At 43.5% G+C, this 15,177-nt stretch overlaps 1 protein-coding gene across 1 annotated transcript in view; it reads left to right on the top strand.

Annotated features, from left to right (window-relative positions):
- Positions 1–15,177, top strand: part of LOC132834919 (annexin A4-like) — an 80,576-nt gene that overhangs the window by 17,904 nt on the left and 47,495 nt on the right. Inside the window, exons 2-3 of the mRNA XM_060854058.1 lie at positions 11,795–11,942; positions 14,578–14,675. Coding sequence (XP_060710041.1) covers positions 11,804–11,942; positions 14,578–14,675 — 237 coding nt within the window. The 5' untranslated portion in view covers positions 11,795–11,803. The remainder of the gene's footprint in view (positions 1–11,794; positions 11,943–14,577; positions 14,676–15,177) is intronic.

Consider the following 15,177-nt stretch of genomic DNA (forward strand, 5'->3'; position numbering starts at 1 on the left):
TGAGATTGAGTCTATGCAGGACTGGAAGGGCAGCCACTTAAGTGAGATCAGAGCTGGGCAAATGACAGTGAAGTACATAAGGCCTACGAAAACACAGGGGAGAAAGATCAAGACCAAATCCAAACATGGTCACCACTTTAGAAAGCTGCTCTGTCAAGGGCTCCTCTCAAATTCTCCTGCATTCCTTGGGCCCAGGTGATTGTGCTGAAAATGTGTTGCTGGTTAAAGCACAGCAGGTCAGGCAGCATCCAAGGAACAGGAAATTCAACGTTTTGGGCCAGAGCCCTTCATCAGGAATGAGGAGAGGGTGCCAGGCAGGCTAAGATAAAAGGTAGGGGGGAGGGGCGATGGAGATGTGATAGGTGGAAGGAGGTCAAGGTGAGGGTGATAGGCTGGAGTGGGGTGGGGGCAGAGAGGTCAGGAAGAAGATTGCAGGTTAGGAGGGCGGTGCTGAGTTCGAGGGAATCAACTGAGACAAGGTGGGGGGAGGGGAAATGAGGAAACTGGAGAAATCTGAGTTCATCCCTTGTGGTTGGAGGGTTCCCAGGTGGAAGATGAGGCGATCTTACTCCAACCGTCGTGTTGTTATGTTCTGGCGATGGAGGAGTCCAAGGACCTGCATGTCCTCGGTGGAGTGGGAGGGAGAGTTAAAGTGTTGAGCCACGGGGTGGTTGGGTTGGTTGGTCCGGGCGTCCCAGAGGTGTTCCCTGAAGCGTTCCGCAAGTAGACGGCCCATCTCCCCAATATAGAGGAGGCCACATCGGGTGCAGCGGATGCAATAAATGATGTGTGTGGAGGTGCAGGTGAATTTGTGGCGGATATGGAAGGAGATCTCCTCTGGTCATCTCCTCTGCACAGAAGCTCTTCAGCCTTTGCACCGCCCAGGTGACTGTACTTACATTTTATTTCCAATATGTAGTGCACCGCTGCTGGACACAAGTTTAAAAGCCACATTGCAATGTTGCACATAAGCATTAGGTGTGACTCTTAGAAGGTGGTGTTGCCTCTAGTGCATCCTTACTTTAAACATCGTGACGTTAATCTGACACCTCATCAGCTCTGTCAAGTAGACAGGAAATATCTAGTACATTATTTTGAACAGAGCGGGGGAATTATTCCTGAAGACTTCAGCATGTACCACCCAACCATTTGTGAGAGCTTGCCGTGCACAATTTAGCAAACCTGCTTCCCATGTTTCGACAAGTACAATACACATTGGCCCACATGTTGAGGCCATGAAAGGCGCTGGAGAACATCAGGTTCTTTCTTTCAGGTTTTTTATTGATTGTGTAAATGTAGAACAGAGATAATCACAGAGGAAGAATGAATAACCACGGAGAATAAAACTGAAATGTTACGTTTTCTAATTCTTTGCGTGGATAGCTGTGGTAAGCTTGGAGTTTCAATTTGAATAATTGAGCAGGTTTATTTTTGGCCTTCAGCAGAGATGACAGAGCAGGCAACCAAATGTGATTTTATATAAGAACTCTGGATCTCTGTGTTTCACAGCTTTGAAACACTGCTGGGCACAGTTGTTTCTTTAGCTGAAACCTCTACTCCACCTCCCATCATGTTGGAGTTGAAAGTCCAACTTGCTCATTACCCCTTTCGATTCTTTTAACCTTCAGTGGTTTCTGGTCCACAATACTTTTATTGTCTATAAGCCTCGTCTTCAAATCCCTTTTGGGCTCATCTTCCTAAACTCTATTCTTTCCAGTCTTAGAACTATCCGAGAACCCCCTTCCCTTGTTATTCCATTGGTGCTGTGCCTTCAGATATCCTGGCTTTGAATTCTGAGATTTCCTCCTTCAGCCTGTCTTTTTTACCATCTGCTTTTCAAAGCCACTGCATCTTTGACTGAGCTTCTTTTAGACAGCAGTACATTGGAGAAGTTTTAAAAGCAGCTTTTCAAATTTGTGACAGAAAGCAGTCCTGAGTTTTATCTTTTTAAATAAAAAAACACTTGGGATTGCTTTAATTCCTTCCAACTATGTTGTATGGTAAAGTGTCAAGCTGAAAATTATGTCCAATCAGGTTATTCATACATTCACTCTGCTGGTTTCTTTTTTTTTAAAATGCAAACAGTACAATTTAATTTCTGCATTCCCTGAAGAAAGAAGACTGGTAGGGTCAAATAGTCATGGCTTCTGGATCAGTGGTGCTGGAAAAGCACAGCAGTTCAGGCAGCATCCAACGAGCAGCGAAATCGACGTTTCGGAATCCCTGATGAAGGGCTTTTGCCCGAAACGTCGATTTCGCTGCTCGTTGGATGCTGCCTGAACTGCTGTGCTCTTCCAGCACCACTGATCCAGAATCTGGTTTCCAGCATCTGCAGTCATTGTTTTTACCGGGTCAAGTAGTCAGCTGTGGTGTTAGCTGAGATACTTTTCCAGGGATTTAGTTAAGGACTCCACTTGCCGAATGAGCCCTTCTGTCCTGTCACCGTCATATGAATATTATTTGTGTGGTGCTGGAAAAGTACAGCAGTTCAGGCAGCATCCGAGGAGCAGGAGGATCGATGTTCCAAAATCAGATGTCGCACGACACCAGGTTGTAGTCCAACAGGTTTATTTCACCAGGTTATAGACCAACAGATCTTTTATCTGATGTCATGTGAATCCTGGGGGTCAAAGGGGTCAAAGCAACTTTGCAAAAGGTTTTCAAACATCATAAAGTGATGACGAAACAATGATAAGAATTCGTGAAATGTTCACTTGGGGAAAAAAGCGCGACAAATGCCCTTTAAAGGCTGAATTGTGCAGCAACATATTTAAAAGAATAAAATTGCTGGTAGCTGATAAAAGTTTGTAGATGACACCAAAATTGGAGGGGTATTGGACAGTGCAGACAGTTACCTCAGAGTACAACGGGATCTTGATCAGATGAGCCAGTGGGCTGAGGAGTGGCAGGTGGAGTTTAATTTAGATAAATGTGAGGTGCTGCATTTTGGAAAGGCAAATCAGAGCAGGACTTGCACATTTAATAGTAAGGTCCTGGGGAGTGTTGCTGAACAAAGAGACCTTGCAGTGCAGGTTCATAGTTCGTTGAAAGTGGAGTCGCAGGTAGACAGGATAGTGAAGGCAGCATTTAGGATGCTTGCCTTTATTGGTCAGAGCATTGAGTATAGGAGTTGGGAGGTCATGTTGCAGCTGTACAGGTCATTGGTTAGGCCACTTTTGGAATTTTGTGTGCAGTTCTGGTCTCCTTCCTATTGGAAGGATGTTGTGAAACCTGAAGTGTTCAAAAAAGATTTCCAAGGATGTTGCGCGGGATGAAGGATTTGACCTATAGGGAGAGGCTGAATGGCTGAGGCTGTTTTCCTGGATGCATCAGAGATTGAAAGATGACTTTACTGAGGTCTATAAAATCATGAGTGGCATGGGTTGAGTCATCTTTTCCCTAGGTTGGGGGAGTCCAAGAGTCAGATAAGCCTGTGGGCTGAGGAGTGGCAGATGGAGTTTAATTTAGATAAATGTGAGGTGCTGCATTTTGGAAGGGCAAATCAGAGCAGGATTTATACACTTAATGGTAAGGTCCTGTGGAGTGTTGCTGAACAAAGAGACCTTGGAGTGCAGGTTCGCAGTTCATTGAAAGTGGACTCACAGGTAGATATGATACTGAAGAAGGCGTTTGGTATGCTTGCCTTTATTGGTCAGATCATTGAGTGTAGGAGTTGGGAGGTCATTTTGCGACTGTACAGGACATTGGTTAGGCAACTTTTGGAATATTGCTTGTAATTCTGGTCTCCTTCCTATCGGAAGGATGTTGTGAAACTTAAAAGGGTTCAGAAGAGATTTACAAGGATGTTGCCAGGGTTGGAGGATCTGAGCTATAGGGACGAGCTGAACAAGCTGGGGCTGTTTTTCCCAGAGCATCTGAGATTGAGGGGTGACCTTACAGCATCTGCAGTGCTCACTTTTTCCTATGAATGTTATTTGTTCCCTTAAGTAGTTTGTTAGAGATTTATACAGGGTAGATGGATTTTTGTCGTTAAATCATGGATAATGTATGCCCTCACTGGCAAAAACAAATGTTTCTAGAATGTCATTTTATGAATGGGTTTCCAGTGGTGGAAGTTATAAAATATTTGGGAAGAATCATTTGACAGGCTGATAACATTGTGAAAGAAAAAGGCATTTGATTTACAAGTTCAAACAAGTTATGCAGATCAAAAGGGTGGCCAATCCTGTCAACATTCTAATACATTTTAAATCCACACTTCAAAAAAAGACTTGGGTTTGTCAGCATGCTTTCCAAAGAAAAGATAAAGATGAAATTAGATGCTAAAGCATGGGGCAAGCATCATTTTGTAAATCTGGAATTCAGAATGCTCAATTAAAATATTTTTAAAAATATGTAAGCAAACTATTAAACTTGGACTGGAGATTATGGGTATGATCTATGCAGACTTCAGAAGTTAAATGTCAAAGTGCACTTTACTCCCATAGTTTAGTGAACATGTAAATATTCCAGAGATGATGGCTGATTGAAGGTCAAGTGCTCTTTCTTTGAAAAGGAAGTTGGATAGATGGGATGTGAAGAATTCCAACATTCTGGATTTGTTTGTTGAGTGGAACGTCCTGCGAAGGTTGTGTTTGGGTAAAGAGACCTGCCGTGTCCTGATAGAGGCCTGTCTTGTAGAAACTCTTGGATAGATTATTCACTTTGAGACAAATTGGGAGAGGTCAACCCAAATTACTCTGGTTAGATTCGGTTTTAACTTTCTAGTAAAAATTATCTGTACAACCACAAAGGTAAAATCTTCTATGAACCAATGCAATTGGACAACACGATAGGTTCCTTTTGCTTTCTTTGTTGAAAAGTACCACTTGATGTCATAGATGGATTTAATTGTTATATGCATGGGTGTGGATTTGGAGATGAATAAATTGAGCTGTAGCAGGAGTTGTATGGCTGGGCTGTTGACAGTCAAATGCTGGCAGCTCAGCAGTGCCTTTGGGGAAAGGGTGGTTGCTGGTAGTACACCCAGCCAAAGCCTAGGTTGGCCATGAACCAGTTCTGGGTCATTAATGGCAGAAAATGGGTGTTGGGGGAGGCAGTGAGGTGACTCTCAGTGGGTACACTTCTTCTCGACACCTGGGTCTTTCAAGCAAGCAGTGAATGCTTGACACAGACTTTCCACTCCCCAGCTCTTCCCCCCCCCCCTATTGAATTCCCCATCAAACCTGTGACAGGGGAGAGCAGTAAAATCTTCCCCTTGGAGTATGACTTGAATCTTGTGTCTCTGAGGCAGGAGAGCTTCTGAACCATGATTGACACAATTTGTACGGCTCAGTTTATGTGCAAATTATGTTATTTTTCAAGTGATTGGAACAAGGTCAGCCTCATAGAATATGAGTTCCCTGATTGGGGCTGTTAATGTGGTCCATTCAAGCAGCCCTAGCTGACAGATATAAACAGGAGTGTTACAGGTTCTGTTCACGCCCTGAGCTGCCTTTGAGCTAGCTGGGTCAGTGTCGCATACTATGCAGGGTGATTTGGTGACAGGATACTAGCTTTCGTGGAGCTGTTGCACTTTTGGTAATGAAAAATGGTGAAGGTTGTAAATATTTTGGGATGAACCATTGATAACAGACTGAAAATATTGCATACGAAATAGGCATTCGATGGTATCTGGGTTCCACTGGTGTTAACAAAATGAGCACAATTGGAAGAGTCCTCACAAACTCAATGCAGAAGATGGACCATGCATTGTTTCCCTGAGGCCCTGGATTGTTCTGGATTGTTCTGTAGGATGCAGGGCCTTAATTGAACTGAATGTGCAGGATTGGAGAGTAATTCACTTGGTTTGAAACTGTTTGTGTTAGTTTAGTGTCGTAGAGGTGTACAACACGGAAACAGACCCTTTGGTCCAACTTGTCCATGCTGACCAGATTTTCTGACCTAACCTAGTCCCATTTGCCAGCATTTGACCCATATCCCTCTAAACCCTTTCTATTTATATACCCATCCAGACACCTTTTAAGTGCTGCACTTACTCCATTGGCAGCTGATTCCATATGCGCACCACCCTCAGCATGAAAAAGTTGCTTCTTAGGTCTCTTTTAAATTTTTCCCTCTCACCCTAAATCTATGCCCTCTAGACCTGGACTCCCCCACTCCAGGGAAAAGACCGAATTGATCCATGCCATTCATGATTTTAAAAACCTCTGTAAAGTCACCTCTCAATCTCCGATGCTCCAGGAAAAACAGCCCCAGCTATTCAGCCTCTCCCTATAGCTCAAATCCTCCAACCCTGGCATCATCATTGTAAATAGTTTCTGAATCCTTTTCAAGTTTCACAACATTCTTCCGATAGGAAGGAGACCAGATTGCATACAATATTCCAAAAGTGGCCCAACCAATGTCCTGTACAGCTGCAACATGATCTCCCATTTCCTGTACTCAATACTCTGACCCACAAAGGCCTTCTTCACTATCCTGTCTACCTGCGACTCCACTTTCAACGAACTATGAACCTGCACTCCAAGGTCTCTTTGTTTAGCAAAGCTCCCCAGGACCTTACCTTTAAGTGTACAAGCCCTGCTCTAATTTGCCTTTCCAAACTGCAGCACCTCGCACTTATCTAAATTAAACTCCATCAGCCACTCCTCATCCCACTGGCTGATCTGATCAAGATCCCATTGTACTCTGAGGTAACCATCTTCGCTGTCCACTACCTCTCTAATTTTGGTGTCATCTGCAAACTTTTATCAGCTACCAGCAGTTTTGTTCTTTTTAAATATGTTGTTGCACAATTCAGTCTTTAAAGGGCATTTGTCGCACCTTTTTCCAGTGAACATTTCATGAATTCTTATCATTGTTTTGTCATCACTTTGATGTTTGGAAACTTTTTGCAAAGCTGCTTTGATTCATTTTCAGAATTCACATGACATCAGGTAAAAGATCTGTTGGTCTAGAACCTGGTCAAGTAAACCTGTTGGACTGTAACCTGGTGTCATGTGACAGCTGACTTTGGAACGTCGCTCCTCCTGCTCCTTGGATGCTTCCTGACCTGCTGTGCTTTTCCAGCACCACACTCTCAACTTTATCCATCCCAGGTCCAACACCGGCACCGCTGTGTCATGTTTTGTTTCCTGATAACTCACTCTCTGCTTTCTGAAAATGGATCTTGTGCAATCAGTCCATTCCTCACCCCCACCCGCACCACAAGTGCTTTCACATCCATACCCTCGGGGAACTGATCTTTTGATGAAGAAAGTTGTGTAACTTCCCACCATTGCTGAAACTTTCCTAGAATCAAGCTGGCTCAGCTTCTGCCTCAGAGGGAGCATCATCAAATCTCCACAGTGTGGAATCAGGCTAGTCGGTCCAGACTTAGCTCTATGACTGTCCTGATGACAAATGCTATTTTCAACACAGCAGTAATCAAATACAGTAAGGTGTATCTTTGTCCTTCTTGCTCTTTTGCTCTCTTTTGCGCACACATTTTCTTTCTTTTCATGTTCCCCACCTCAACCTTTGAACCTCCTCTCCATTTCCACAGCGATCTCCATCAGTCCCTTTCTCGCTCCAATACCAGTTTCTTCCTCTCATACACACAATCTCTATCCCACCCTTCTTGCTGTACTTCCTTGCCCAGCTTCTCCCTCCGACTCACTTTGTCTCACGTCCCTTCACTCTCAATCTCCTACCAACTTCCTCACACACACCCCTTCGCAGTCCACCCCTCCCTCTTTGTCTCTCACCTTTTCCTGTTCTGTTTTTCTGTCCTTTCATACTTGTCTCCACTGTCTTTAATGCTTTTTGCTTCTCTCCCTCTCTGCCCCCCCCCCTCTGTGCCTGCCTATTTGACTCTCTCACCAGTTAATTCTCTCTCTCTCTCTCTCTCTCTCTCTCTCTCTCTCTCTCTCTCTCTCTCATACACACAGCTCTCTGGAGGAATTAAGTCATGAAGCTTATTTCTCTGAGCTCTAAATTCTCTACAACAAGAAAGGATTGCAGCAATATTTGTGAGGCTGCAATTTGCACTGAGTTGTATCCAAATGTAGTGACTTTTTTTTTCAAAGGCCCCACTGTAATTATTTCACCATGCCACATTAACAAAAGAAAGTAAAATACTAAAATGTAGACCAAGAACTGTGATTTCTGAAGAAGAGTCACTGGGTCCCAAATGTTAACGCTGCTTTCTGTCCACAGATGCTGCCAGATCCTGTTGAACTTCTCCAGCAATTTCTGTTTTTGAATTAAAGCACATTTGTCTCTTTTGCAAACTCATACTATAAATAATCAAAATTGAAAGAAATCTTCACTTAGATGATTGTACAATGCAGTAGGAGGCCATTCAGCCCATTGAGTCTGTGAAAGCTCTTTTGAAGGGCAGTAGAGTTGTTCCCACTCCCCTGTCTTTGCAGTTTTTTGCCCCCTTCAATTCATTTCCTTGCCCATCCCTCTCCTCCCCTTCCATCATCGCAGGCTAACGTTGACCCCCACCTCTTCATTCTCAATCTCCTACCAAATAAGGTTCCTTATTGAATATGTTTCCATCATGCTATTGACCAGTGTGTTTAAAATCCTAATCACTGTCAGATTGGAATTAGTGGCCATTATTGGTTATTATTAGTAAATGCAACCATGAGCGTGTTATGATCTGATAAACAGGTTGTGACAATACTGTACTTATTGTGTAATTCTGCAAGATTCAGATGAACATGCTGTCATGTCTACTTTATTAACTCACACTCTTACATTTTCTTGACTTTTACCATGGTTTGCCATGGCAACAAACTGCCTTTGGCCCAAACACTGTCTTGTTAAGCGGCACATGTGGATTAATACAAGTTTGATTCGAGTCAAGTCTGAAGTGTTGAGTATGGAAATGATTAGATTCCCTACAGTGTGGAAACAGGCCCTTCGGCCCAACAAGTCCACACCGACCCTCCGAAGAGCAACCCACCCAGACCCAGTCCCCTACATTTACCCCTGACTAATGCATCTAACTCGACCGGGAATTTAGCATGACCGATTCACCTAACCTGCACATCTTTGGACTGTGGTAGGAAACCGGAGCACCTGGAGGAAACCCACGCAGACACGGGGAGAATGTGCAAACTCCACACAGACAGTCACCCGAGGCTGGAATCGAACCTGGGACCTTGGTGCTGTGAAGCAGCAGCGCTATCTCGCACTCACTGCTTGCTGTTCAAGAGTTTAGATTAGAGTGGTGCTGGAAAAGCACAACAGGTCAGGCAGCATCCGAGGAGCAGGAAAATCAACGTTTCAGGCAAAAGCCCTTCATCAGGAATGAAGGCAGGGAGTCTCCGGGGTGGAGAGATAAATGGGAGAGGAGGTGGGGCTGGGGAGAAGGTAGCAAAGAGTACAATAGGTAGATGGGGGTGGGGATGAAGGTGATAGGTCAGAGAGGAGGGTGGAGTAGATAGGTGGGAAGGAAGATTGGCAGGTAAGACTGTTCAAGAGTTGCCTCAATGGAACTGGATTGGAATTTTATGCATGGTTAAGGGAGAAATACTTGGATTTATATAGCACCTTTTGCGGCATCAGGATGTTGTAAAACATTTTGCAGGCAGCTATACTTTTAAGTGTTGCCATTGTTACAATATGAAACTGACTTGTGTACAGCAAGAGGCAGCTTGTAGCAATATGATAATCCCAGCTGTTAGTCACGACTAAATCCTATTCAGACAAATTGGCATTAAAATAGCAACAGCAGTTCATGATGCATTGTTGGATAGATCCATGGGTGTTTCCAGTTGAATTAACAATGTAATTGTCAATGCAGCTGTCATCTATATAGATTAGGGACTGAATTTTGGTTGTTTGGAGTGGTTACAAACTTGAACAACAGATTGGGATTTTAATGTCAATTTGTCTTGAGGTTGTAGTCTCCTACAGACACCTAAATTGTCACCATTAACCCACCACAGTTTTTCCCTGTGCAAACTTGATTATTACACTTCCTATATCACAAACAGTGACCAGACTTCAAAAGTACAATCTGCCTATAAATCACCCTGGGACATCATGAAATCATAAAAGGCACTTAATATAAATGCATGTAGTTCTTCCATAACCTTAGAAGCGGGATCGAATTTTGTTGACGTCACTTCAGAGCAAAAATCTTGGACAGTTAACAGTGAGTGAGACTTGTCCCTATCCTGTTCAGCTAGACCTCAATCATATCATTGATTAAAATGGCTATATGCAGATCCAGTGCTGAGGCTCATTAACTGAGCTGCAACTTGATCTAATAGTAATCGACATAGACCACTTCATAAAATGACAAGTGTGTGCAAGAACAAATTGGAAGGGGGTGTCATGAAATATGCTGTCCTTCTAAAGCCCCTGCATTTTTCTGCATCACCCTTACCCCCGTGTTTATGGCTATGTTTCCTACATGGTCTGGGCTGGACTCTAATATTGATAATGCATGGATACACCTCTCAAAGTTGTCTTTACATGCTCGCACGTATATATTATAATCTTGCAGTTTGTCACTTTTATTTGTTTAAGCTGTCACGCAATTGCACATTGAAGAAATATTTCTTGCACCAAATAAACAGTTGTCTCAGCATTTATTGTCTTGTATTTAATCAACCTCCAATTCCTTCTCCTGCTTTGTAGGAAAATCTGGAGGTTTGGCTCATTACCAAGTTTCCAGCTGTAAGGCTGTTGGTTTAACAGGAAATAAAATTTAGGCTGTGTTCCGGGTATGTGGGGTGGTATGGTGGTTCAGTAGTTCGCACTGCTGCCTCACAGCACCAGAGACCCGCCTTCGATTCCACCCTCAGGCCACTGTCGGTGTGGAGTTTGCACGTTCTCCACATGCCAGTGTGAGTTTCCAACCACAGTCCAAAGGTGTGCAGTTTAGGTGGATTAGCCATGCCAAATTGTCCCTTGGAGTCCAGGGAATGTGCAAGCTATGTGGATTAACCATGGGAAATGAAGTGTTACAGAGATAGGGTAGCAGAGTGGTTTTGAGTGGCATGCTCTTCAAAGGGTCAGTGTGGACTCGATGGGCTGAATGGCCTGCTTCTACACCACAGGGATTCTACGTGAGATGGATTTCTACAGACCTTTGCTCTGCTGCAACTGCTATCTGAATTGACCGGCTCCAAACCCAGATCTGCTCTGGCCAACTCTCCTGGCCTATTTACTGAAGTGAATTGAATCAATTGTCCATTCAATCATATCAAATGGGCAAAGTCCTTGATTCTGTGTAACCACTTTCGGTTCTGATGCTGCTGCACTTTGTACAGAGCTTTTCTGGAGATAATGCTGGGTGATATGTTGCAGACTCCAAAGACGTTGCTAACATAGCTGAGAGTGAAATTTGATTAGAGCGCATTGTGATCAATTAGACAGTACTTGCATTTATGTAATGCCTTTAACATAAAGTCACCATTGTGCCGCACCCTCATAACAGAGAGATGACTGCTGCTGGTTTAATTTGAGGGTCACCATGCCACAGGTGAGGGGAGAGGGTGAGAAGGAACCTTTTATGGTAATCTCAGCTGGTATGGGAATTGAAACCACCCAGTTGGCCTCACTCTGCATCGCAAACCAGCCATTCAGCCAACTGATCTCCTAACACCTAGAACACGGTAACCTCCAAAACCCTGGTTTATTTCCTGCATCGAAACCGTAAATGTCCTTCATTAGCTGTACCCGCTCTGGGATATCCTGACAGGTCAAGAGAGGCGCTATACAAATCCAAGTTATTTCTCCATTTTTCCTTTCAGACAGTTGACGTAGATAACTGTGTTGCCAAGTTGATTTTTTAAAATTTAATATCTGAATTTGTTTCTCTTCTCAGATTTAAAAGATGAGTTACCCAGGATACCCGTCAGCCCCTGGCGGCTACCCACCAGCACCAGGAGGATACCCACCAGCACCAGGAGGAGGATACCCACCTGCACCAGGAGGATACCCACCTGCACCAGGAGGATACCCACCTGCACCAGGTACCATAACGTTTGCATGACTCAAGTATTTCATGGATGTCCAGGGGCCTTTTGGAAGAAGAGGGTGTGTGTATTTGTTGGGGAGGGGTCATGTTGAGAGGGCAGCCCTGCTTAATAATTTTGGAAGAGGCCAATTTTCAAGGAATCATACGATAATCAAATCTGTGAAATATCTTCATGCACCTACCTTGGAGACCACCCAGCTGAGAACTGTCATTCTTCATTCCTCAGTAAGCTAATCCCCCATCCATTCAAACTATTTTTTTAAAATACAATTTGTGTGGCTAGACCAGTATTTGTTGCTCATCCTTGATGGTAGAAAGGACAGTTCCCAGTCAGCCAGGTGAAAGTGAGGACTGCAAATGCTGGAGATCAGGGTCAAAAGGTGTGGTGCTGGAAAAGCACAGCATCCTCAGATGCTGCCTGACTGACTATGCTTTGCCAGCACCACACCCTTCGAGTTCCCATTGCTGTGAGTTTGAAGTTATCAGTAGCCAGACCAGATGAGATCAGCAAATTTCCTTCTCCTGAAGAACATTAATGAACCACATGTGCTTTTACGACAATCCACTGTGGTTACACAGTGTCACTGTGATGACACAAATAGTCACCATTTGGCCAGCTTGTTTTTATTCTAGGTTTTCATTGAATTTAATTTCGATATCTGCCTTGGTGCTACTTGAACTATGTCATTAGAACATTATGTGGGATTCTGGATTACTAGAGACATTACCACCATGTCTCTGACAGGTCCAAATCTCCATAAAATTATTTTCTCTTCAACATCTTGCTGAAGTAGTTATAAATCTTAAGGAAAACTGCTGGGCACTCTGCAGTCTTGCTCCAATGCTGCAGTTTTTATTTGACCTGCCATTTTGATTTCATGTCTGAAGGGCCTTTTTGCATCATAGGATGATTTCTTGAGCTCTGTCTTTCCATTGAGTCCTCTTTACTTTAGAACAGTCAGTGAGTGCTGGTGATGTCCTTGATTTGAGATGTGCTGCCCTTGATTGGTAGAGACAACGCAAGCACATTGATTGAAATGTCACACTCTCAAAGGGACTCGGGGATTATGTGTGGTTTATTTCCACCAGTTCAGGTTACTGAATTTAAGCTTGAGTTTGCTGCCCATTCTGCATTTCAAAAGATGAAAGTTCAAGCTGTCCCTGTGCAGCATAGATTATGTCCTAACTGAATTAAGATCCCTCTTGTCAAAATCACTAAAGACATCATTAGTGACTATGTTGCATACTGTCCCTCCTTTGTCAAGCCTGGCCTATTTCATAACCTTTAACATAATTGGCCTTTTCATTCACCTTTGGATATGTGATTGGGAAAGTCAAAGTCATGGAATTCAATGTCAACATCTTCTCTTGTCACATATTCTAGTACAGGTCCTTTGTACCTAGTCTTCTTTATACTCCCCCAGTCCTGTACATGTTTTAGAACCTTACTTATTGGGAGTTGACCTTTTGAGTCTCCTTCCCAAACTGCCTCAAATCCTATCACTTTCAATGTGCCTTTGGTCACTTGACTCCGCTCCCCGTAGAGTCATCCAGCACTGAAACAGGACCTATTGGTCCACCTCATCTATGCCAACAGGTTTCCCAAACTGAACTGCTCCCATTTTCCTGCATTTGGCCTATATCCCTCTAAACCTTTCCTATCCATCTACCTATCCAAATGTTTTTTAAATGTTGCAAAAGATGTTTAAATGTTGTACTCTCCTCTACCACTTCCTCTGGTGGGTCATTTCTTATATGCATCACCCTCTGTGTGGGAGAAAAAGTTACCCCTCCATTCCCTTTTAAATATTACCCTCCCTTACCTGAAACCTATGCCTTCTAGTTTTGGACTCCTGTACCCTGGGGAAAAAGACATTCGCTAGTCACCTACATTTCAACAATGTCAGTGCCTCCTCAAAGTGCTTTAAGATTATTTGCTAAATCGAAGAGCTACGTAAAGGCAGGTAGTTGTTATGCAAAATGTTGGTTAGTCATACACGAGGAATTTTCACATGAACTGGAGTAGGTTGAATCTGAGGCCTCAGTCGTAAATAAAGGATGAAAACTGCCAACGATGCCTGCAATATCAGTATCGTACATCAATTCGTATCAGTTTTGTACTCAGACAATGTAGCACTCATACCGTTTTGTGCGTGAACAATGTAGCACTTGTATTACTTCTGTACTCCAACTTGTATTACTTCTGTACTCCAACAATGCAACATACCATCAGCATTGCACCTAGGTCTTTGTGCCACACCTGGGAGCTTGAAGCCATAGCTTTAGACTCTAAAATGAGAATACCCACCAAATGAGCCAAAACAGTGGCACTGATACCTCCAGGAAAATTCTGTGCTGACGTCTGCTCAACTTTGAGCAGAGTTCCATTGATTAGATTCCCTACAGTATGGAAACAGGCTCTTCGGCCCAACAAGTCCACACTGACCCTCCAAAGAGTAACTCGCCCAGACCCATTCACCTACATTTACTGTCTGTGTGGAGAATGTGCAAACTCCACACAGACAGTCACCTGGGGCTGGAGTCGAGCCTGGGTCCCTAGCGCTGTGAGGCAGCAGTGTGAAGAGATGTGCATTTACTATTTCTTGATCATTGTTCTTGCTTGATTTCAGGTGGTAATCCATGGGGCTCCAATCCGACCATGCCCATTGGACTGGATTCTTTTGGAAGCATGTCAACAAGTACCAATTTATCCAATATGTCAGGAAGGGTAAGTGGCACTAAACCTGTGTATGAGTGTGTCTTTTCGTGCTCTGATATAAATCCCAGAACAGCCAAACTAAAACGATAGATAAATACTTAGCAGATCTGGCAGCATTTGTGGATCATAGGAATTTCTAACTTCTTATAAATTTTATTGATTTCATTTCAAACTGAACTTTGTTCAGCCTTCAGCAATGTTGCCAGGACTACTGTGTCATTCAAACATGCCATGTTCCTAGCTCAGATTTTCAGCGTCTGGGTTTTATATTGCTTTTATAAAACAAGACTGCACTGCACCAAGGTTTCTGATCTTTGCAAATGGTGTGTTCAAGAAGCTTAATTTGCATCTGTTTCCTATTGCATTGTGGAGTCATTGTGTCTGTATTTTGGGAATGCATTTTGCATTTTCTAGAAGCTGGTATTAGCTGAGGGGGAATAAAAAGCAGTCTAATGACATAAAGCACTCTCTCGTGCAGTCCAGGGCAGACTAGGCTGGCATAGGTGGGCAT

This window comes from Hemiscyllium ocellatum, chromosome 43 (genome assembly GCF_020745735.1).
Source record: "Hemiscyllium ocellatum isolate sHemOce1 chromosome 43, sHemOce1.pat.X.cur, whole genome shotgun sequence".
NCBI classification, from domain to species: Eukaryota; Metazoa; Chordata; class Chondrichthyes; order Orectolobiformes; family Hemiscylliidae; genus Hemiscyllium; species Hemiscyllium ocellatum.